The 25,029-nt window shown below is 39.9% G+C and overlaps 3 protein-coding genes across 5 annotated transcripts in view; all 3 read left to right on the forward strand.

The window, feature by feature from the left end:
- Positions 1-1,923: 1,923 nt before the first annotated feature.
- Positions 1,924-2,814, forward strand: LOC131879403 (glutathione S-transferase 1-like). The gene is made up of 2 exons (XM_059225717.1): positions 1,924-2,365; positions 2,437-2,814. The coding sequence occupies exons 1-2, from the start codon at positions 2,024-2,026 to the stop codon at positions 2,743-2,745; spliced, it is 651 nt and encodes a 216-aa protein (XP_059081700.1). The 5' UTR covers positions 1,924-2,023; the 3' UTR covers positions 2,746-2,814.
- Positions 2,815-3,208: 394 nt separating this feature from the next.
- Positions 3,209-5,368, forward strand: LOC131879401 (glutathione S-transferase 1-1-like). Its single transcript, XM_059225714.1, has 3 exons — positions 3,209-3,506; positions 3,570-3,770; positions 4,865-5,368. The coding sequence occupies exons 1-3, from the start codon at positions 3,366-3,368 to the stop codon at positions 5,195-5,197; spliced, it is 675 nt and encodes a 224-aa protein (XP_059081697.1). The 5' UTR covers positions 3,209-3,365; the 3' UTR covers positions 5,198-5,368.
- A 4,482-nt stretch (positions 5,369-9,850) lies between these two features.
- Positions 9,851-25,029, forward strand: part of LOC131879395 (gonadotropin-releasing hormone receptor-like) — a 32,976-nt gene continuing 17,797 nt past the window's right edge. The window contains exons 1-3 of one of the 3 annotated variants that reach the window (XM_059225702.1): positions 9,851-10,153; positions 17,890-18,587; positions 23,385-23,624. In XM_059225702.1, coding sequence (XP_059081685.1) covers positions 18,372-18,587; positions 23,385-23,624 — 456 coding nt within the window. In that variant the 5' untranslated portion in view covers positions 9,851-10,153; positions 17,890-18,371. Of the gene's footprint in view, positions 10,154-17,763; positions 18,588-23,384; positions 23,625-25,029 lie in introns of those variants that run through there. The other 2 variants (XM_059225705.1, XM_059225704.1) reach the window with 2 other exon arrangements.

The raw sequence follows: 25,029 nt of genomic DNA on the forward strand, positions 1-25,029 counted from the left end.
ATTAAACATTGTTTTCTTAACAATTCCATCCAAATTAAAAAAAAAAGTTTACTGCTTAGGATTGTTACACGATTCTTAATTAATTAAGTCAGTTGAAATTACAATGAACAATACCCCACAATTTGTGGAAACAGATCAGCAAATGAGCAACCCCAAATTCGTTATTCTAAGTAACTCAATGTAATTGTTTTTTGTTTGGGGTTTTTAGGTCAGAGGAGCGAGCCTCGCCCGGCCAACAAAGCCAGCCATCACATCGTCCACTTCCAAATTTTGTTACGCACATTCATGTCTGTGATCTGTTTGGTTCTCTGTCAGTGGGAGTGGTTAGCGTTTAAAAGTTTCCTTGGAGAAAGATTGGGGAGGGGATTTGAACCAGGGACCTCTCTTGCTCTAGGAAACTAATTTGTGAGTAAATGTAACAATTACTGGCAGAATAGCCATAATATATCCAAACGTATGTTAGAATTGAATTCACAACGCCAGAGGGGTCTAAACTATATCAGAAACTCAATTCTCTAGCAATAAAAAATACCACCTGCAGAAGGTTTAGTCAAGACCTAGTCGGAAAAAACATTTAGTTGTAACAGTCTTGGTGCAGTTGGAGAACATGATTTAGCACAGATTAGAGAATGATAGCCATAATCATGATAAAAAAGGTATTCGACATTGATGGGCGTCAAAGAGGGGAAATATTGCACTATTAGCAATCAAGGCAGGGCAACAAATATGGAATGTCAAGTGATCCATTTGGCTGAGCATTTGTTAAGTTTGAAAATCTTGCCAATAAACTACCACAATATGCCAGAAACCATGCCAGATCCGAAAGATATGCCATGTTCAATTTTCACAAGCCAGAGGGGTTCTGAATATGCCAGATGTACACTATTTTGGCAGGAAAATATGCCGTCTGGCAGCACTGATATCAACTTCAAGAGCTTTACTCACAGATCTGTGGCTTTACTCTGTGCTCATTTTCCGTGTTGGTCCGATGTGGCTACAGGTATTGTCCGATCAAGTACGCGCAGCAGGATGGATCGGCATTAGAGCTGTGCATCGGATCCGAAAGGGTCTCCGAATCCGATCCGAAGTGATTTTTTGTAATCCAAATCCGAGAATTCTTTCCCAATCCGACAGAATCCGAATCCGAGAGCTCTGCCCAATACGAACGAATCCGAATCCGAAATTTTTCTCGGATCCAAATCCGAGATATATTTGCTTAATCCGACATTGACTTAATAAGAACTCAACTACCTTTAACTAAATGTGCTTTTTGTCACTTGTATGTTTTCAAATGATGAGACTGAGTGAAGTTGCCTTTGTCAGAATATAATTTTTCTGTTGCAATAATGTCATTTTTTGTAACACTAATAGAATAGCATAACTTGTCTTTATGTCATTTGCTTCAATTGTAGTTCTATTGACTATAAGTCTGTCATCAAAATGGCGCAACAGTTGTTAATTTAAAGGCTTGATATGTTGAAGAATTCTAATTTCCTTTTCCCCTAGTATTGACTGATTGGGTTTCTTTAGTTGTGTGGGATTGCCACACAATTGTGATAACTCTAAAGATAGTAGATCCATGCACAGATTTTAATTTTGATGTTCTTTGATTTCCCTCACATCTAGAGAGTTGTGAAAGAAACCATTCTCAAAACTAACATATATTTATAATTTATAATCTTGGACTTGGATCGGATCCGAACCCAATGCGACATTTTCCATTCCCAATCCGAATCCAAAAATAGTTAGTCAAGCTGATCCGAATCTTTCAGATCCGATGAACAACTCTAAGCAGCATGATGGGATTGAAAACCCCATCATGGCTGGACGAGTTACACAAGTCCACGTTTGAGTACGTTAGAGTACGTGTGGCTGGGCGTGAGGGCTTGCTTGCCGGCTCTCATGGAGACGATTTCTACTTTTGCTCGAGACTCCGCGCAACAATCAGTCTTAGTTTTGCATTTCGCCGAACAACCGCGACATAGATATCACACTTGCCAGCTACAACAATTTCATCGCCAAAATGCCGGTCGAACTCTATGGAATGTCTGCTTCTGCCCCATGCCGAATTGTGGCCATGACTTTGGAGGTCTTGGAAGTTCCTTACGAATACAAGACCATTGACTTGATGGCTGGTGACCAAATGAAGCCCGAGTACTTGAAAATCAATCCTCAACACAACATTCCCACACTCGTGGATGGCGACTTTGCCATGAATGAGAGTCGAGCCATTGCCACCTATTTGGCCAACGCTTACGGCAAGGATTCCAAGCTCTATCCCGTCGATCCCAAGGTTCGGGCTGTGGTCGATCAACGGCTCTACTTTGATATGGGCGTGTTTTACAAAGCCATTGGTGATATTATCGTGAGTGTCGGAGTCTAGCAGTTTGCATATGGTCACTTTTGAGACTGACGTCAGTTTTGATCCTTTTCTAGTACCCAAAGATGTTCGAGGGCAAGGACCCTGAATCAGGAGCCAAGGATAAGCTCAAGGAGGTTCTCGGTTGGGTCAATGACATGATCAAGAAGAGCGGCTACGCCGCTGGAACCGATTCCTTAACTCTAGCCGATTTAGCCTTCATCGCCTCCTTCAGTACTTTGGTGGAGACTGGTTCATTCGACGTGTCTGGTTTTGCAGAGTTGAATGCTTGGTTTGAAAAGGTCAAAGGAGAAATCAAGAACTACGAGAAGGCCAATGGTGCCGGAGCCACGGCCATGGGACAATGGTACAAATCGAAGCTATGATTTTTTATAAGCTAACTTATGCGATACTCGGACATGGAACGTGTTGGAAATAAAGTGTTAGGCCACCGACTCGGGCTTGAGATTGGTCAATTTGAATATGGACATTGTGTATATTTGTTTTGAGATATAATTGCAAATCTTGAAAAGGCATTCGACTTATTTCTCGCGTCGGAAATCATTATTCGCAAACAGCCTCCTGCACAAAAAGTGCTCGAATCAAAGGGAATCTTCGTCTGTATGCATAAGTAAGTTTTAATCATTTCTCTTTGCCAAAGGAAAAGCTTTGACGTTTTTCATGGACTATTTAACTCACTCCACTTTCTCCACCGACACTTTTGGGAAAAAGCATGTGGCAAGGAAATAGCAGGAAATTGCTAATTGTCAAATTACTAGAAAAAGACACGCAATATCCAACATTTTTCTCCATTTCCCACCAACTTAATAGCTTTTTTGTAGAGTAGTGTAGGAGTTTTTGAAATCATTTTTTATCCATTTCCTTTATCTCCTCAGCGGTTAGTCAATCTTTAATTTCATCACAAATGGGAGTTAATTCGCTCAAATCTTACGCTGTGTGGGTTTTGATTTTTCACTAGATCACATTTTCTCACGTTTCGAACAAAATGGTGTTGCAGTTTTATTCGGCGCAACCTTCATCGCCTTGTCGCTTAGTTCATATGGTCTTGGAAACTATTGGGGTTCCCTATCAATTGAATTCCGTGAACCTCGCTCAAGGAGAGCACTTAGCATCTGAATTTTTAGCAGTAAGATGACATAACACTTTTGCTTAATCTTTTCTCATCCAGCTCATGTCCAATTCCGTCCAGATAAACCCGTTTCACAACGTCCCCTTCATTGTTGATGAGGATCTATCAATGGGTGAGAGCCGGGCCATCGCCACCTACTTAGCAAATAAATATGATGAAAGCGGACAACTATATCCCAAAGATCCCAAGACCAGAGCAATCGTAGATCAAAGGCTCTTTTTCGACATGGGTTCACTTTTTGCAAGCCATCGAAGTTGTTACGTAAGAGTGATGATATTCCATTCCAAGAATTGCATGTTACCTACTTGATGCTGGAAAAAAGGCATTATGCATGCACAAAGGCGAAGAAATGAGTATCATCAACCGAAGCGTTTAAAAAACAAGAGAAATGGAAATTGAGAGTTTCGAAAAAGAAATTGCAACTACATTTGAGATTTCTTTTGGAACTTAGCAAGATAGTAAACAGGGCAAAGTGATTTTCAAATTCAATAGTTTTATGATGATAATAATCTAGTTACTTAGGAAGGTTGGCTATCACCCTTCACGAAATCTCATTTAGTGATGCAAACATTTAGTAAAAGTGCTATTTGTCTAGCCTCCACTTACACAATAAAGGAGTGTCCCAGGAGTATAAATTAAGACTTGAAAGTCTGCAGACTTGCTAAGAAAACTGTTTCGGACCCAAATGTTTGCATCCCTGTTCACAACTCAACACATGCAAGGTTGCGTCACATGGGATTGCCGAACAGAATTATTTCTTTTTAAGGTCTTAGAGACTATTGAACCAACATTGTTGCTCCCGATTCATTTTCTTAGTAAGTTCTACAAAAATGAAATAAATGGATAAAACAGCAAGGCCGTCTGGGGGTTGGAACTGAAGAACCACAGAACATGAAAGCCGAAAATCACATGCGTTTACACTGATGTCATAATGACTCTACCTGCTCCATCCAAGTTGAGACAACGGCAATTCTATGCCCGAGTTAAATGTAGTTGTGGCATCAAGGAAAATGTTAACACTAGTTAAGGTATCAACCATTTTCAATCAAATAGTCAACATAAGTAAGCAACAATTTCACTTTCATAGGGGCATCTTTAAGAAGTTTTCATGATTTAAAACATTTTTCTTCCGCCGAAGACGAAAGATCAAAACAAATAACAGAGTTTTAAGTGAACTATCGTACTGTGAATTTTTAGTGGCTATTAATGGTTTGTTTTATTATTATACAATTTATTTCATGCTTTCTAATACTTTGTTTGCCTCTTATCGAGCTAGAGAGTTGAATAACGCAACTTTTGAATGTATTTTCTTGCCAACCTTTCAAAAACATCAAATTGCCTTCTTTTTTCCACAGCACTCAAAAATGATGAAAGGGATTGAGCCACCGAAGAAAGATTTGGAAAGGGCCCACCAATCCCTGCTTTGGGCCGAGGATATGATCAGAGCAACTGGATATGCAGCTGGAACACAAAACTTAACACTTGCTGATCTGGCCTTTGTTGCCACTTTCAGCACCATTCAGGCCACTGAAGCATTTGACTTATCGGATCTTCCAATTTGGAAAGAATACTTCCCAAGAATAACAAAATTGATCAAAAACTATGACGAGGTCAATGGCAAAGGAGCCTTAATGTTCGGCGCTTTCTATCAAGCTCAACTGAAAGGTGCAATTTCTCAGGAATGTTGAAGGATTTATCTTCCGGTTACTTTATTTACCTTGTTATGAGCCAGATATAGTTTGTGAGATTTTAGTTCGGCAATGAAAGTCGATCTCTGATTCAGTGACATTCTGTTTTGAAAGTGTGGCCGTCGTTGCAGACGTAAGGATGAAAAATATATTGACGTCGGATGAAGTTTGTTCCACAATGTTCCAACTTCCATACTTCCGTCTTGATCTCATCTCTCATCATATCAATGAGATGAATCGCATCCAAGTCATTGAGAGACCGCTCGAGAGGTTCAAGATTCTTTTTAATCCCGCCCAGCTCATCTCTTTCGGCCTGTAAGAAAAACAATATCCTTCAAGCGCTTTGAATTTAAATCGAATTCGAAGGCCATCCAAAGAACAGCCTTCGGCAGCTCAGAGTTGCACATAGTGCTAAAGTGAGATCTATATAAGGCTACCAATGGGTCATTTGATAACTTTATTTTCATTCAAGTAATCCATGCCAATGTAGCATACGTTGCTATTAAATCATTCTTAACAAACCAATGATTGATTTGATGACATTTCAAAAACGAACCAATGTGTGCGAAATTGTGAATGAACCTTGTATTGAATGGAAAGCTGCACGCCATATTGGATTCAGGATGGAATTAAGGTTTTCCTTATCCATTTCACTGCAAGGCCTCTCGAGTATCTTTTGTTGCGTGATTTGGTTTGACTCAAACAAAAAAAAACAAAATTTCATTGTGATTCGCTTCTTGTATTTTGTTCTTCATCGTGTCAATGGAAAATACTGAAGGTTTTCTGTACGTGTCAACTACTTTGCAATTTGAGACAGAAAATTATACCCGTTAAACTATAAGACACCCTTGGATCGCTTGAAATCTCAGATATTAACTTGTTAAGTATTTTCCAAAAATACATGTTCGAACACGAAAAAATGAGGCCTGCAAATTTTAAAGGTTGCTGTCTTGCAAAACTTGTCTTGCTGAATTGGACTTTTTTAAAGCACTCACTTCATTTGGTAAGATGAGATAACTTGTAAGTTGTTCTCTTAAAGCTCAAGTATGACACGTATTCTAACTTCAGCTCAAAAGCCGTCATCTGATTAACGTTGCAAAAAGGCTAGTAGGTTTTTTTACAAAAGCCGGCTCATCTTTTCCAAAGTTTACATTTTTCGTACAAAGCACTTTAAAGCCTTACAAAAACGTTACGATATGAAAATAATGGTTGTTTTGCCGTCAGAAGGTGTCAATGGAAAGCTACAGAGACCTTTCAAAATGGTTGATAACACGCCCGAGAAGGTCACGCTCAAAACGCAAAGTTAAGAAGCTAAACGCCTTTTGTTGCAAGACGCGCCGTACAATGGATTTACGTTTCAAATAGTTTCAAATAATATGAAATAAATTTATATAGAGTTGCATTTAATTTTCTATAGCTCCTAATTTTACTCAAACTAAGCACATAATTCTTTGCTTGTAATTTCACCCTGCTGTCAAAAAGAATGGCTCCAATCCGCTCCAATCGAAAGAGTAGAGCATAGATAATCAATGCCATCGTAATGTGTTTGGTTGAATTCTATTTTAAAGGTTGACAATGTTTGCATCCGCTTGATAAAAATGTCCACTAGTTAGATGAAGTACCCAAAGCTCAGTGCCCTATCTGCTTGAAAGTGAGCATAGCAGATTTATGGACAGAAAGCGGAAGATGGAAAGCTTGAAAACGAGATCAGCTTAAGGTTAGGGATTTGAAGCTTCTTCCCAAGTGCAAGGTTATGCTATAGCTTTATCTCCACATTTTGAGATTTATTCGGCTGATGAGAAAACCCAACCAACAAACGTGAATTTATATCTACTATGAACAATGTTATTCTCTCACAAGTGGAAAATATCTTACAATGAAAAAAAAAACCGAAAGATTATCCGTGGGTATTTTTGGGTTCCAATCACATTTAGCCGACATGCTCGTAAACATTCTTGGTATCTCATAATAGCTTTGCTATTTTCAGACCAATTTGTGTTTTGGGACCAAGTCGTAAAAACTGAGAGTCAGAAACAAAAATCCCAGGGGATCGCCTTTTCTGAAGGCCTTCCAATACGATAAAGGTCAGAAATTTGGTTTCTCAAATCCCAATGAAACCATTTCTTTTGGATCCAATCGGTTCAATGGCTATAGTGTTTTATCTATTGCGTATGATTTACAGCCTGTATTGGTACTTTATTACTTCTCGAGATTAACTATTTTGGTACAAGCTATTCCACAACAATTACCCTTCGAAATTGCCAAGATGAAACTTGACGAGGTCGCCGATTGTCCTTGCAAACTTACACTTCTTTTGGACTTGCATTAGTGTCGAGATTGATACAGGAATTGAACTTCATGTTAGTGTTTTCAATTCTAGCGTCGTGTGCTTTTTGCACTCTTTTGCTTCTTCATTCATCTTCAAGTCATGCAGTTTTTTGCCTCAGTCAAATTCCCGTTGACCACAAAGGCCTATTTCCCACGCTTTTTTCCTTGTTTCTTGTTTCAACTTAAGTCACCAAAATAATGATGTTGAGGCATTGAAATGAACATAAGGCATATCCTTCCTCGACTTGAAAAAACCTTGGAAGGAATAGACCCACTTATGTTGTAATTAGGTCAAAAAGGACTAAAAGTGAAAAGAATTCCAGCTCACAAGGTGTATTTTGTGAAGTAAAATTCAACCTTTTCAATGTTTTGGGGTGGCAATTTTTTGCTTTTTTTTTATCATCCAAACGCCATAGCCGGTTTCAAAAAATAGTGAATGAGTCTATCATACTAATATTTGGTGGAAGGGTCGCCTTTTTTGAGACCGTTCCGTTTTGGAACTTTCGCCCTTAAGCAAATACTAGTTTTTAATAAATGACTTTATTCACCTCCGTCTTTCCTTTATATCGTTCGTTGAATTGTTGTCCACCTTAACTATGGATATATTAATCTAAACTTCATCTCTTTCCGTAGATAAACTTTATTTTGTTACATAGTTCATCTGGATTATTTTATCTTTTTGGTATTAACAAGGTAGTAATAGTGGAAACATAAATGGATTCTTAGTGTGGACTAATTCTTCTTTCTTTAATCTGGCAAATACAATTTTGACCAGATGAGCAAGCAACAATCCCAACTTTTGAATGTCATGGACAACATTATGGAGACAAGAGCCTTTGACAATCTTGTGAAAATGCGTAGAAAGTTGATGTGATTTAGTACCTCAACATTTGGTCACAAATTGAAAAGAATGAATGAATTAAGAGAGTTAGCGTCTCTCCTCCCCAATCATGGCTATCTTTGTCGATACATTCAATATCCTAAATACATTTGAAAATTGTTCTGATGTCAGAGCACATTGGGTTCCTGACATGGAATGAATATCAACTTGAACCATTTGTGAAACTTTCATACGTCTTATTGTCCATTTTAATCATTAAGATTTGATCACACAAATTGGGATTTTCCCATGACTAGCAAAAAAAGAGTGTCATAACATTAGCGAACAAAATTTTGGGTACACATCTGCTTCATTTCGTGAAGATGTCTTTCATGTTAGCTTATGGATAGAATATTTGTATATCAACCATTTCTTACTTTTCATTCAAACCTCAGAGGTGCCTAACCATTTTTAAAGTCTTTGGAAGTCAAATTCAACTACTTAGGGAGTTTCCAGGACCTTGTACCTTCATAATTGAAAGAATGACACATGTTTGCTCTCTAATCCAAGGTGCTTGAGCCTTCTAGTCCAAGGCATGCAAACATGAAGTCATGAATTATGGGGTTGTAGAAAATAAATGCCACTATTTTGCATGTTAAAAGTCCTCATCTCCATGTAATGCATATACACAAAAGGGATCGCTCTCCATTTGGCCCTGGTTGACTATTCTTCCCTGTCGACAATTCTGGGTCTTGGGCTCAAGAGCGACATTTCCTTCTGTCATTTGCTACATTAAAGTTCCCAAACCAGCTTGCTGAGAGACTGCCTGGTCGGCTGCTTGGGCATGATTGCGTCCAAGATACTTGTTCGAACTTTCAAGAGCCTCTGTGTCTTTGAAGGGCTTTCGTTCCCGACATTTCTTGGCGTGTTGAGCCAATTATGTACATAGTTCCGAGCTTGACGGCTTACAAAGAATTTGCGCCGCGTGATTAGCTCACTCTTTACAACTAACAACCACAAAAAACCAGTAGGAGAGCAAACGAGAGTCCAAGAATCAGAAGGCTTTGATCTTTTTGTTCCAAAACTTCCAATAAGGAAAAGTCCGTCCAAATAACCAATCTTATAGCAAATCTTCCCATTGCATTGGTCCGTGAGCCCGGCACACAAAGCGTTGACGCCAACGGAGTTTCCAATACCTCTGTACAGTACAACCCATTTCGGATGTGGAAATCTGGACCCTAGATGGACCTATATTGAATCCTTCTCCGTACGGTGGAGAGAAATTGAATGTTCCTTTTTCAAAGACATGATCACGCAACGAAGGGAAAAAGTTGCGTCATTATGGGATGACGAAGATCGTGCGAGGAAAAGCCAAAGAGGATTGGAGAGGGCAGAAAAGCTTGGATCGGTCCTCGGAGAGAATCCGACGGCCAAGGGAAATAATGTTCGAGCCCCGCCGCTGCCACCACCGCCGGCGCATTATTTCTACGTCTGAGCGTCAACGACTGTTTATAGGCACAGTTTTCTAGGGCGGCAGAGCAAACTTGGGAGGGAGAACATGGTCGGTCTTGAAAGCGATCAAGGCTCGAACGAATGTGGTCCAAATATCAACAGATTTTTGTTCCATCAACGCGAAGAGACCATCACGCACAAAAACAATCGACTCGGAGAGTTTGAGAAGGTGACGAATTGATCAATCCACTTAGAACCTCTGTGGCGTGATCCCACAAATCCAAGAGTCCTTCACCTTCACCAACTTGTGAGTGCTTGCCAGATTTTGGAACAAGAGCTTTGGAATTCCCTAAAAGGTAGGCAAGCAAGTAGTCATCCCCGGATTACGCTCGTCGAATTGCCATTGGCACACGAGAACAGTATTTGGAGCCAATCTGAAGTCCCTTATTTGGAGAACTTAATCGGTATGAGTCGGCCAAATGTGAGTAAACAAACTTCGACAAGTCAATAAATATGAGCGAGGTTCCCACGACTTTCCAAGTTAGGTGAGTCGAAATGAGAAGTTGCCAATACAATGATTCAAGTTCTTGGCTTGGAATCCCCACCATGTCTCAAAATTATGTATGCTTCTCTTTGGGACAATGTCAACAACGATTGTATTCTTGAATCCACTCGGAAATGATCCGTCGTCGTCCTCAAAACTGAATAATATAAGAAAGAAAAAAAGGAATGTTGAGTTCAGATGCACTTGTTAAGACATGTTCGGGTACAGCGAATATGTTCCAAAAGCCAGCTGGAAATTGGGAGGATCTTGGCCCAACAACCAAGGACACCACAATTAATTTTTCATCGTTATCCACATCCAAGAGATATGTACCTTGCAATGTAGATAAAGCCACATTGGATTAATTAATTGGATGTCAATCCTTTTAAGCAACTATATTTCATCAACATCATGGGCAAACCACATGAGGCTGAACTTCAAGTTAAGTGTTTGATCTAGACAACGTTTATCCAGAATCCGAATTGGAAACCCTACGATACTAGATTGGCAACTTGGCTAAAACCCAGTGGGATAAACATCCAAAGTACATACAATTGCAGCCAATCCTAGAGAACAGCCTTAGAGAGAGCTTCGTTGAATGAATATTTGAATGCCTTTCATGTTCCATAAGAAACGTATCTGTGAGGCATGAAATCGAGGGATATTAAAATCTTTAGAGCAATTAGGTCCAAAATTTGTTTTCCCCCCCCATTCTTCCTTTCAATGGATCCGAGCTTAAATGAAAAGAGAGCTAGCAGTTGTTCAGTGACGTTGTCAAATGTGTCTAAGAGAGTGATCCAAAATAGGATTTTCGCGTTTTCTTTCTCAAGCGAGTTGTTCAAAATATACCATATTCGACTCACGTGGAATGGAACGAAAAGGACCGTTTCTTTGAGCAATCGCTGTTGAGTTGCCACTCACATTTTGGAATTCAAGGAGGTACCTTCGACGGGAGCAAAGTGCTCTCCAAATGATTCTTTGAACTCGTAATAATACAAAGTTCTTTGGAGTATTTATATTGTGTAATGTTTTTTCGACAAAGTCTCCATTTCAAATGGAAATTTTGCTAACACATATTTGACTTTCATTGGCTTAAGCCATTGCTTCCGCAGTTTTGGATCAAATCTTACATTCAGGAGAAGAATACACTATGTACGTATGTGGGACTGAAGAGGTGTTTTTCTAATGCTGACAAAAGAGGGATCGAAGAATTGTTATTGGATTGCTTTTTTACGATTTCTTTGACGGTCTATCATTATTTTGCTCTGAGTTCGATCTTTCAAAGTTCAATGAATCCGTAAACTAGGTATCAATTAGTCTCAAGGTCTGAGACTGTCCATTTATAATGCCTTGTTCAAGTTGTTATTTCTATCCTCGATTTGGAACGTCGACCTTTACGTAAAGGTGAATGATTCACTCTCAGGATCTAGAATACATGAATACCTTTATTTGCCCCCATGAGTGTCACAACAGACTTTTGACAAATTTCCCAGTCAAGATATGTTTTGACAAGTCTCAACTTTGACATTGAGAAGAATCGGATTCACATCCTCTGAACAATTCCCAAGAGCGACTTCCTTACCCCTAAAAAGCACGTGGCCACCAACAACAATTTGTCGGTGACTGGCGTTGAAAGAAACTTTGTTAATGGCCTTGTGATTTCATTTTCTCTAAGAAACACTCACCACTAAGAAGGCTGGCATGAAAAAGGTCGAGGTGATTTTCGTTTTTTTTTCTAACCGATTTAGCCCGGAGAAGGTCTGGTCCAATAATGCAAGCAAATGAGGCGTGATATTGAAAGCCAGTCCAAAATCAAAGGCCCTCCCGCTTTCCAACTCCAAGGTCTAACGTCTCCACTGGGATTCGAGCAGTGGCCACATTGCCAACCTTATTCTAACCCTATGGGATATCCATAAAGTGAGCTTTGGTTGATTGGCTGGGTGCAAACTGCTCCAAAACTGGCGTTACTTCTTGTTCATAAGACATTAGGCATGACTAGGGCAGCGCTCGATCCAAGCAAGACTTGACAATCTATTAATATTCAGTGTTCCAAATCTGAGGCTTCATTTCATTTCTATCTTAAAGACACTAAAGTGCCTTATGCTAATTCAGCCAAGAGTCAATCAAAATCATTCGATCAACTTGAATATTGGCAAGTCTAATTCGAAGCACATTGAAGAGCCTGGATCTGCGTAAATCATCTTGTTCGTATACCCAAGTGAGGCTAACTTGGACACTACATACATATTCAAAAAGCGGATTTACAGAACTAACAGCCAGAAGATCAGACAATTGTCAAGAAAGGACACTGAGGAAAATTGTTGTGATATATCAAGCATGATTTTGGGTGTTGTCGTTGACAGTTGAGAAATGTCTATTGAATTTTCTCACCAACACAGACATGGTAATGCCGTGTAATTTAGATACTGTACATGCTAATCGTTTCTTCTTTTGATTGATCATTCCATTCGTGTTCGATCATTATACGAAGTTAAGCGTGAATAGTGAACTGTGAATGGGCGAACTGCGGAAAACACCCAAGAAGGGGCTTTTAGCCCTCTAAATAAACTGATACCGAGCGCTTGGAATCTTGTGACAAAAAGATATTGAATCAGACATTCCTTGGAAAAGAAACCTTTGTCTGACTTCCATGTAGAAGAACTATTGTGCGACATGGGTCTTTCTTCGCGTTCCGATGAAATCTCAGGTCGTTCGAACAAAGTCGATATTGTTCAAGTGAGGATCAAGATGGACAGACATATCGGATGAGCCAACAAACCCTGTGCTCATCAAATTTTTTTCCATATCTCGAATCTAATCCATGCGTGAGATGTGTACTCATTTCTTTGAAGATTTGTCCCCCTTCAAAACGTCTCTTTTGATTGACGAAGAAGCGAACCAAGTTTGTAGATAAACGAGATCCAAACTGGAATTGGAACATTCGAAATGGAACAAGTTGGGACATCCGTGTTCCTCCATCTCGACTTTAATGTCAGTAGCGTTCCTTTTAATCCGAATTTGGGCTTCACGAGGCTAAGGTTCTTTTAGGAAGCTTTCAACTGAGTAATAAAGATTTTGAATAATTAATTTAAATATAATATTTTATTGCGACTCTTGGTCATTTCATGGCAAAAAAATAGCTATAAAATAAAATCTGATGTATATGCATTATACAAAGGTTTGTTGATAAAACATGAAAAATGTCAAGAAGGTAAAGGCAATAAAATAGTTGACTAGAAGTGATATCACAATGAGTATGACTAGAATTGGTTCAATGCACATGAAAAAAGGTAAGAGGTGAGTTACAGATAGTACAAAGACAGGTAGGTAGATGTAGGTGATGAAAATCTTGGTTATTGCAATAGAGTGGATGGGCCAGATTGAACAGATCCTTTGTCAACTCCCGTCGCTGAAGACTTATTAAGATGTTTTGAAGCCAGCTTATCAAGAGGAATAATTTCTATTTTGCCAAAAATTGAAGTCAAAATTGGCAACCGTAAACTGAATACGATAATTCATCAACACGTTGAATGTATTTGAATATTCATTTCGCTTGATGAAGATGACTTTGATTTCATCTCTGTTTAGTGTTATGAGCCGTTAAGTGTGTTTTAATTGACATGCCACGCTTTTTTTGAGCTGAAGGTGACTTTTCTCTGCAACAAAAAGTGTTCCTTTCTGATTTGCTAACATCAAGACACATCTTAAAAAATACTATGGGCATTGTTGAAATTCAAACAAGTGTCTTTTAAAGTGTCTGCTATGAACTCTTATCTTATAATAGGGCAAACTTCATTTCGTTTAGACTTATTGTTTGTCCATATTTCAATTAAAAACGTTCTATTATTGCTCCTTTAGAAAATTGCAATCCCACGCACGGGTCAAGTAAATAGAGGTAACTGGCAGGATCCATTGGGCGGAATGTTGACCATTGCTCAAGTTTGTCACAGTTGGCACCCCAAAACTTACCATTACAAGTGTGCCTCTTATATTGGAACTTCCGTCCAAATGTGCTCCAGTTAGTCACCCGATGTCGCAAAAGTCGGAAAACTTTCTTTCCCGTGGACCAATGGCACACAGAAAGGGGGGGATCTCTGTTGTTCTCGTTGGTACAATAACAAAACTTGTTCACTCGTCAATCCTTCAGAATCTTGACCTCAATCAGGGGGGGATGCTGAAGCAACATTAAGATGAATTACTTTGCTCAAAGACGATTTGAGATCTGACCGATGTTAACTAGACGTACTGTACTATAGTAAAAGTGGATACATCTGTAATCTGCGTGTTTGTCGAGTTTAGCCATCCACAGTGAGCTTCCCAGTAGTTTTGGGTCGTGAGGCAAATTATGTGTATTGTTATGGATATTGCCCACTGAGACACTCGTTGTACATTCGATGCCTCCATTACAAACGAGGCAACCATAGCTTCTTGGATTGAACAGAAGCCACCCAAAAGCCAATACCAACGGGATCATACCGAATTGAAGGAACGTGCTTCCAATCATGATATGGCTTGATCCTCAATAGAAACTGCACCGAGTATCCGGGTTCCCCGACATATTTACAATGGTTTGTCCAATTTGTGAGTTTTTCACACCGAAAGCGGTCACCATTTAACATCAAAAATCTTGCACCAGTCGAGAATTGCTGCAAAATTAGATGATGGTGACAATGTAGGAAAAGAATGGTCCATATTAGGGATTTGTAGACGTGCAATGTTGAAACCCCATCAAGATACGTTTCCATGAGGTTAGTGTGCCGTACCTTCCTTACATCATGATATTGGCTCAAAGGTCAAATTAAGCCTTAACGAAGCATCATGAGTGGTCATCAAAGCTCATAAGACTTGTCGCCAAGAAGAGAAGCGCCCAATACCGAGAATCATTTGAAGAACCGTTTGTTCCCAAAGATAGCAGTTTCGTCTTTCGTCCTTCGTTCAACTTGATTACGATAGCTCAAGACCTTTGAGACTCTGACTTCCATTGTATGTTTGGATGTACCTTGAGTCGATTGCATTGTGTAGTTCAATAAACATGCCTCATGCAGTTTATGTGGACGTATGCAAAAAAGGTTCTAATCCGCTTTTTTGCCGACAGAATTTGACCTTCATTGTGGCCTTGAAGCGCCTGAATCGGCATACTGAATGCTCTGTTCTTCACAGCTATGGTATTGGCTAGCCGCAGGGTCGAAATTATCTGGTAGCCTTGCACAGGCCTTTCTCGGCAAGACGGATTGATCGAATAAAGGATTTCAACATTGAAGGATAAGACGTTTGGTCCAGATTCAAGCCGTCTTCAAGGTCTTTGCCCGAAAAGCTTATTTCTCCCCTCCAACTTCATATGTCGTTTACGAAACATGGAAAAGATCAGATCCTTTTAGTGGCCCCCAAAAACATTGACTAACAGAAATATTTAATTTTACCAAACTTACCGTAGTTTGAGGTCACTTTTTAAAAGATATTGATTGTCAGCACATAAATCTAAATTATTCATGAAACCACAACAAACTTTACGACAACCTTTTGAAGAGTTATAATAATACGCCTTAAGAACAAAGACTGCTTCAGTACTTCAAATGAATATTGAAAAAATGAAAAGTAATCGGACTGAACCCACTGAATTTTCGTTCGGCATCAAGTTCGTCTTGATACACTTTCGAAACAAAAAAGTAATTGAATCGTTCACTCAAGACGAAAAGAAATGATTTTTCCAGAATGAGGTTTCACCTAATTTCCTCGTTTAAGTACGAAAGACCTAACATTCCTTCTTGGGCGTGTACAGGGGCTTCTAGCTTTCATGGAACTTGATGAGGGAAACTTCATTCAAATTTATCGTAACGTCAGCCATCTTTGTGGGCATTGCACTGTACGTCCTGGCCTTGCGTACGTAGTACAACTACTTTGAGCCAATGTCAGATGCACTTCTCAATGATTGTCAATGAGAAGAAAATTCAGGGATATGGAGGGACGCCGCCTTGCCAATGATGTTCCGAAAATAGCCCCCTTTTGTTCGCCGAGTGGTGCAATGGAATCCCCTTTGGCAAAGCAAAAAAGGGAACTTGTTCCTTCCCGTCAATCCCCAATCCACGTTCCATACACAGACTTGGACACTCACCCACCCAACAGCTTAGTCACAAAGTTTGTTGCCACTTTCCACTCGTTCACAATTGTGCGGGCTAAAGTTGGCATTTCGGCACTTTTTCACTCACTTCTGCCCATCACTCAGTTTCAAGTTCCGAGTTCCAGGCACTCGAGAGCAACTTGCAAGGCTCGAGGATTTGTGGGTCATGCGAACGGGTCATCAAGTCCTTGTCCATTTCCGGATTGCCGGAGATGGTTGCTTTTTTCCGGTCAGGCCAGATGTAAGAAGACGCAGAGTTGTTCCATATAATGGAAAGGGTCTCATTGGCTCAGGAACCAGTGTTTTTACGACAGCGAAATAAAGAACCAAATTAAGAGCTGACAACCAACAAACAGTTTGATGTAGATAATGCGAAAGTTATTGGTATTTTGGCTCTCAATCGAAGCTTAATTCAAATAAGTGCACTATAAATTCCATATTATCAACTTGCTCTCCTTTCATTGCACCAGCTATTGGAGCCAAATTGAATTGCCGTCATTTTGATAAAATACTGTATTGTTGTTGCGATGCACTTCATGCTCAATGGTAGGAGTCACGTGTCGGCCATTTGTTTGGACATATCCGTGGAATTACTTTTTGGCACCCAAAGCTCATACACAACGCGAGAGAGAAAAAAATGCGTGGAAGGCCCATGAATGGGACAAGTTCTCATTTCCAGTTATGATTTTGCTACAGCCCATAGCCGTAGGAAATCCTCTACGTACAAATATTTACTGTCCTTTTTGATCCATAGAATTGAATGCTTTTATGTTGGTGCTTCAGTTCGTATAGTATTACATTTTTCAAACTATGCAGACACACATAAGTCTTTCTTCTCTAGCAGTTTGGGAATAACGGTCATAACGAATGTTTTTTGTGCCGTCTTATTAAGCCTTCAATCCACGAGACTTGCAGATTGAAATGACTCTTTTTGTACGTATTTGTCTTTTTTCTGGTTAGTGTACTGGCTTCAGCTGAATCGAAACGGTACTTATAATGATAAATAATAGCTCTATTTGTCTTATCAAAAGTCGGCCTTAGTTTTAGATATCCATTGGTTTGGTATCGAAAGGTGAGTGAGTCTGTTCGAACGTGTGCCTTGAGAGAAATTATTTCGGCTGGCAAGATGACTGAAAATTACATGCGCAACATCTTTTAACAACTTTGAATAAAAACTTTGAAAAGAAAAAAAAAACAATTAAAAGATTATGATCAAATGTCTGTAAATCAAAACTTTTAAAGGAATAATGAAAAAAGCAATAACGTACTCATGACACTATAACAATGAATCTCTTAAGAGAAAAATATCAAGTTTTGGACTGAAAGAAGGGAGTTCCACATTTATTCGGTTCTATGAATAAAATAAAAGATCAAGATCACAATCTTGAGAGAAGTCTTCCACATACCATAAATCGTATTTCTTTTTACAGATTGGTCACCCCTTCAACACCTCACCCTAAACTCCAAGGCGCGAAAGAACGGGTACACATCGTTGGTGTGACTCACTCTTGCCTCCAAATTCTGTCTAAATTGCGGAGCCATTCGAGTTCAAGCAAAAGACCTGACATTTTGGCAAGCTCAACTTCAAGGGATTTGTGCCATGTGGAGCCCATTATTAAAAACGAACGCTCGACCTTCAAAGTGGGTCGAAACTTGCTAAGGAGCCGGAAATTGCATTCTACGCTTGAAATCCTGCTCAGGCAGAAGTTTATTACAAGTCGCTCATTCTCATTGGAGAGCGATCCATTTTGCATAATTGGCTAGAAGAATACACGTCAGATCGCATTTCCGGCGGCTGTCAAGGTGCCATAAGAGTAAGGCTAACTTGAACAAGCAAAAGTCGCCACCCAAAAGTGCTCACCCTGACACACGGGACTTGTTGCATAGCAAATCTTTCGTCTGCAGTGAAATCATGGAGGGTGACGAAGGCACCAGCTCAGTATCAATTTTCGAAGAAGAAAACTCCACGAACATTTCGGTCGAGTCCGAGCTCTTGAGTGACAACCAACATGCCAAGCAAGTGCTGATTTGGCCCATGGAGAACTGCACCCTGGAGTTTGGCAACAGTTCCGTGGCTGCGGAGTATAACATTACATGTCTCAATCATGCTCCCGTCCTCACGAGCACGGTAAGTGGTCTTGAAATTTGTTAACCACCAAGATGCATTCAATTGCGGAAAGCCATCATGACTTTCAAGGTTAGCATGACAGCTGGCCGTTGAAGTGTAGTAACAATGATTGCGCCACATATAATGCTCTTCTACTAGGTACGTACACAAGTGCGCCTCATGCATGCATTTTTGCCTACATTATATACGAATACGAACATATATGCACAAGGTCAATACGCCAGAGAAATGCATATGCATTTCTGCAGTTGTAACCTTTGGACCCTTTGGGGTTTGGAAATTGCTTGAAAGGGATGTCTTGGAGTTTTATGTTGTATCAGGTGCTCCATGATCTATCTATCTTGGTTGCCCCTGTGTCATGCACTTCCAATATGCCTGATTTGTTCCAAACCTTAAATGGTCCGAACGAGGTGACATACATTACGGGTCAAGCTCACCGGTGCATTTGTACGTCTCCCTCGTGAACGCAATGGGGCGAAAAGGACCCCCCACCCAAGCATGCTAATGCCTACGTACATACAGTAGATGGACTTCGCAGTCCGGGGCCGTCGACTTCTTCGGTTCTCGCCTTCTCTTATCCTCTCGCCTACTTACATTTATCCGGGATATTTTGGCTCCGATGCAAGCAACCACTTTAGGTGAATTACGGGACTCGGAAGCCAGTGGGAAAATGCATTCCTAGACCACCACACTGGATGGTACCTCGATTGTTAGGGCCACCTCAGGAAAGTAAATACAAACGTACCATTTCAAGCCATGAATAATGGTCAACCGCACTGGTCGTTCCCTTTTCCATTTCCAAGCCAGCGCAAAGTTGTGAATTGTTCAAACAAACTCCTCTCATCCTCGGTTAAAATATTAGTCCATCCACGACGGGGAGGGAAACATTTCAGGAATGTTAGCTCACGTTCCACTCGAGTGGGGCTTGTCAATAGTTTGTGCAATGTCGCGGATCGCATTATGCAGCAAAGCACAATCAGCAAATCCCTTAACTCTTGCACAGATATATGTCCCAAATTTGCCTCCGAAATGTCAACTTATCGCCTTTCATTCGAATCGAAATCTGAACCTGATATTTGCATCAAATCAGCTGGGTGCTTTCGCCTCACACCCTGGAACTGAAATGTGCACTTCCCAAGCGAGAAAAATGCACCCATTTCCACTAAGGATTCGAATAGAGGAGCTCTTTTTGCAGGCATTGGGCTCATTTTCCCCCTTGTATTTCGCTCCTAAAAGCCACGCTGTCGTAGGTTTTCCTCCCATCCCGGCTGAAAGTGTTGTGGCTTATATTTTTGTAGCGTTTCTAATTGAATCGAAATGCATGCACCCTTGGCCAGTTCGGCTTGTTTTTCGACAATTTGACCGCTTAATGGCTCTCAGTTTTCCGCTCTGTAAGAACATAGAATGCTCTTTCTTCCCGGAAGAAGGATCTAAAAACAAATTAATGTTGTTCGGGATGTTGGTCATGCATTCAAATGGGTCTAGGTCGGCTTATATCCAAAACACTCGAGTCTACGTAGAGCTGGCCACTCACCGACGAAAGAGAAACAATCTGTAAGTGGGTCGTCGGTATTGGACAACTCGATACCCTTGGAAAGAGTTGGGGAATTCCAATACATGTCAGTCCATGCTTTGAATGGGATATCTTTTTCTGAAGCTCTCTAATGAAACACTCAGACAGGGCGCAGGTGTCACTAAGTATGTCCTCGGTAGTGTTCAATATGTTGCTAACTTCAATACTAAGCATTACGAGGCGAAGCAAAGATTCAGTTTGTTTTGAATTATGCTATTAGAGCTCTTCGATATCTCCTAAACGCAGTTAAGTGCCTAATTGAAAAAAAAAAGATTTGTTCCACGTCAAAAGATCTCAAAGGTTCGCTTCGACGATTCAGTGGGTGGATCATAGTCAAGTTGGTTTGAACGCAGAAGGAATGAAGGAAAGACAGATATTGGGAAAAGGAATTTGAATTATCGTGTGTTGACGTCTTTCGGGCCGGATTTCCAAGGAACTCGTTGAGGACCTAACCCCGTTATGAAGCTAATTGAAGATCCCAATCAAGTTTTATTTTCCCAGAGTGAAGTCAGCTTGACTTTGCGAATTTGCACTGCCCACTGTGAGCTTAAAGAAAACTTTATCCTCGAGATTTCCATTATTGGAAGGCTTCAATTGTTTTCTTTGAGTTCAAATCCATTTGAGGTACATCCTTCTTATCTCCACAGGTTCGAACCATCTTGCTCTCTCACTCAATGTTGTCTTATCTCTGGGGCACTTGTTCCAATCCAAAGCTGGTTTATTTTAGGTTATAAGGGACAAAATGTCTTTCAATGAATGTCGCCGAGGATATCTCATGGACGGAAGAGATGGAAAGTTTGAGGGTCATTTTCCTCCAATTCGTACTGAAAGTAGGACCGAGTCGAGCTGAGAAGTTCCGGGGTTCTTGGGAATTTATTGAAGCTCTTGGCTCTTTTCACCAAGTTCGTCCCGTCATTGTTGGATTAAGTCAATTATCTTCGGTCGTGGGCGAGCAAACTCCAATGTGGGATATCTTTTCAACAGATTGGATTTTCTCCGGATTATCAACTAGACTTGCTCTGCACTAAAAATGCATTTGAAAAAACATCTCGCCCACTTGAGTTGAAAACGGGCGGCCTTGAGTGCTTTGCTCCCTATTGTGGCTTCCAAAGGATTTCAGGCTTAAGGGATAACTTTTAAGACTAAGAATTAGAATGTGCTTGCTTATCAAACCAGAGCTTTGTCCCTCACCTAGAAATACGTTTCGAGGGTAGTTGTCACTAGCATATAAAAGGGCGTTTGGGAGCACTTCGTCCTGGATATGGTTCATTTTCAAATTCTTATCTGAGCCATCCCCAAGGTTAAAATTCAACTCATGAGAATTGTTGAACAAGAAGACTCTTATACCTAGTCGTTGCGCCTCGACCATCTCGTTCAATGAGAATCTACAAGTTTCAATTAAAATAGTCTCATACAACAGAATTATTAGTGCGACAAGATCTCACTTGATGCAGAAGGTTGATGCGGAAGGGTGTGTCACTTACATGAAAAATAACTATTTGTAACTAAATAAAGCAGCATATCTGTATTCCAAGCAGAACACGTACGTAGTACAGAACCCTGACGCGGTTGTGTGGCTCCAATACCAAAATAGGCGTGTTACACGCATCGAGGCGGGCACTTTTCGCCCACCTTGGGGAAGCTAAACTTACATGAAATCAAAGAGGGCTGATTTTGAATGTTTAGTTGATTCTATCATCTTCTTACTACCACGGCAAAAAGCGTGTCATGGGCCGTTTGAATAACCTTAGGCGGCTGGGACTAGCTTGGGTTGTTACTAGTTTTTAGCACCACCAAGGGCTGAATCTTGAATGTTACAGTTTTGAATCAATTGGCACACATTTCATTCAAAAAAAATATCAAATACTTTTACCAATTTTTTTGTGCTCGTTAAACCGGCGGAACTTGTGACCGAATTGAGTTGAATTTTGCAGCTCGAAATGTAGCGAATCATGAGTGTTATAGTTTTGAATCCAAACAAAGACACCTAGGCACACATTTCACTCAAAAACTATCAATCCCCTGCCCGCCAACCAGAACCTCTTCATTTCAAGTTTAAAGTTGTTATGAACGTCCTTGGTTCGTTATAAGTCGAGGAAATTTTCTTTCAAGGAGGACTTTCAAGGAATTTGCCTACCCCACCCACAACAGAGAACTATATTGATTCAGGACAATGACATTTCTAACATAACGGCAAAATTAGATGATAATATAGCCGGCATTGTTGGACAGGACAGGTTCATCCCCCCGACCCTAACACCCATGAGTAAAAAAGATAATAATGATTCTGCAATGCAAAGATGAAGTTTTCACACTCTTTTATGATTATGCTTATGCTCGAAATACATACTATATAGCAGTGTTGAGGTGAGTCCCGATTCGAGTTCGAGTTCACTCGAGTCTTTAACTCAAATTTGGAGAAATTGACCTGGCTTAAGTCTTTTGGAAAGGACTCTTGTCCGAACTCATAAATTTTCAAATTTTCATTGGATTTCATCACGAAACGGGATTTACTTACACCTTTATAAATTAGCCATGCAAGTAACCATCCTTTGAAGGGTGATTGCATTAGCATTGCTTAGGTTAGCAAGACCTAAGTTCATCATAGGACTCCGACAAAACTAAGTAAATCAAAGGACGTGTGCGAGTCCGATTTTTGCCGGACTCGCCCCAAGGCTAGACACCACATTCTACGTACACTACACGTACATATAGAGACGTGTAAAGTACCAAATTGGATTTCAGTTGTGTGAGTTAGTCAGGTTGCGCCACAATCGCGTCAAGAACTACCATGATTTTAGCACATCCGGCGCTTCCAAATTTTCATTGACAAATTTGTTCGCCATTTTAGGAAATTGTAGGACAAATATATTGAACCATTTAAGTCCAACATTCATTTGATAAAGATGAAACATTGCATGGCAAGTGACAAGAACATGCAGAAAATACGAAAAAAATATTTGGTGCCAACTTTTTGTCATCAGTAAGAAGTGTGGTGATACTTCCTTCATAGTAGAACCAGAGGGCGCACTGGCATGAAATCCAAAAAGCTTTACACTTCTCTATAGTGTTGTATTCCAAATGGTGTTTTGTTTCAATGGCTCTCGTTTATTAATGCAGTAATCAGGCAGCCTTTCCAAAGTTGATCAATGGCTTGTGACTAATGTGATCCATGTTTAGCGCTCTAGTGCTCATTGATATGATGAGGCTATTTTTTCTTTCAGGCTGAAATGCGAGTGTGGATTTTGGCATTTATGTGCATTTTCTCCATTTTCGGGAATGTTCTCACTATTGTGGCCATCTTCAGAGACAAACACCGCACCTCATTGTGTACCTTGATACTTCATTTGAGTATTGCCGATTGTCTGGTGGGCGTGTTTTGTCTTGGCGGGGAGGCCATTTGGACATACACAGTATCTTGGAACTATGGCAATATCCTGTGTAAACTACTCAAGTTCTTTCAGGTAAGCGAGTAAACACGACTGTATTTCGATCAATGCATTTCTCCTACCATATAGGAGAAAGTGAAAAAGAAATTATGTTACAATCCCTCTCTTTCTTGAAAGTTTTAAATCGTGTTTTATAATAATTGTTCCTGCAGGCTCAGCGACCTTTCCAAAGTTTAGGATTACTGTAACAGTCTCGATTAAAGATTATTGTTTTGTAATCTCTACGTAGACCCGGAAAAGAAAAGCTAACTTTTAAGCTGATTTTTTCATGTTGAGAAAAATGCAAAAAAGAAGTTGAGAAAATGTGAAAAAAGTTGTAAAAATGCAAAAAAAAGTTTTGATGATGCAAATAAGTTTCAATGAGAGATAGGTTATTTTTAGTCCTGTTTTGCTTCTTTTTGCATTTTTATCTGTTGCAAAATCTAGGTACGTAACTGTGCTTACAAGGACATCCATTGAGTTTCTTCGTTTTATTCACAAGAACCAACATTTTTTCTAGCATTCTTTGACATTAAGACACGTTGTCAATTGATACGGATGCTATGGTACACAATTGAATCTCTTTAGCGCCTAGTCTTATTGTTTAAGGCGCATTGTTCAGACAATGATTTTAGGTTTTTGGTTGGATCAAACCCATGACGACAGGTATAAATCAAGTGCAGCTCTCTTTTTCCCTTGACTTTCCAAACAGAAAACAGGAAGTTGAATTTGATGTTGAAATTTTTCGTCAGACCAAATATTGTATAAAGCCTAGGTGGTCACAATTATACCAAACACAATCTTTCATTTCAATTATACCAGAGATTACATTCCTTGAAGCGATTAGTAAAGCCTGTGGAAAACCAAACCAAACCGAAATGCTAAAGGCTGCTGGGTGAAGATTTCATTCTTCGTCTGATCATGCTGCGCGGAAGTAAATAAAACGATCCCAGACAAGGGACAACAATTTAAAAAGGAAGCAAATGATAAAGCGGCTAAAAAATGAAACCTCGTAAGAAAACTTGTTGAGAAAGTGTAAAATTGTCTTAAAAAATGGGCAAATTGGAAATTTGACACAAACATTTTTTTCTGCCAAAAATGCCAGAAAAAGTCAAAAAGTTTTGTTTTTCAGGTTTTAACTTTTTTTCGAGTAATAACGTAAAATTCTTTTTCCATTGCTTCTATACCGTATTTCAAGTACGTATGTCAGACTTTTACTTAGACCGTGCTTTTCCTAGTTTACATCTCTACATCGCCAGTGTCACTCACGCAATGAATGCTCCTGTCGGTGCCTGAAGATGAATCAGTGACTATTGAGAAAGGCGTGTTTTTATGGTATATGGAGGTTTTTGGATCCAGCTTGTCTGACCACCAAATTGGGAAGGATTTGCATATTGAAGTCCATGCCGAGATAGTGGATCTTTCCTTGTCTTTAGTCGTG

This window comes from Tigriopus californicus, chromosome 4 (assembly GCF_007210705.1).
Source record: "Tigriopus californicus strain San Diego chromosome 4, Tcal_SD_v2.1, whole genome shotgun sequence".
Classification (NCBI taxonomy): domain Eukaryota; kingdom Metazoa; phylum Arthropoda; class Copepoda; order Harpacticoida; family Harpacticidae; genus Tigriopus; species Tigriopus californicus.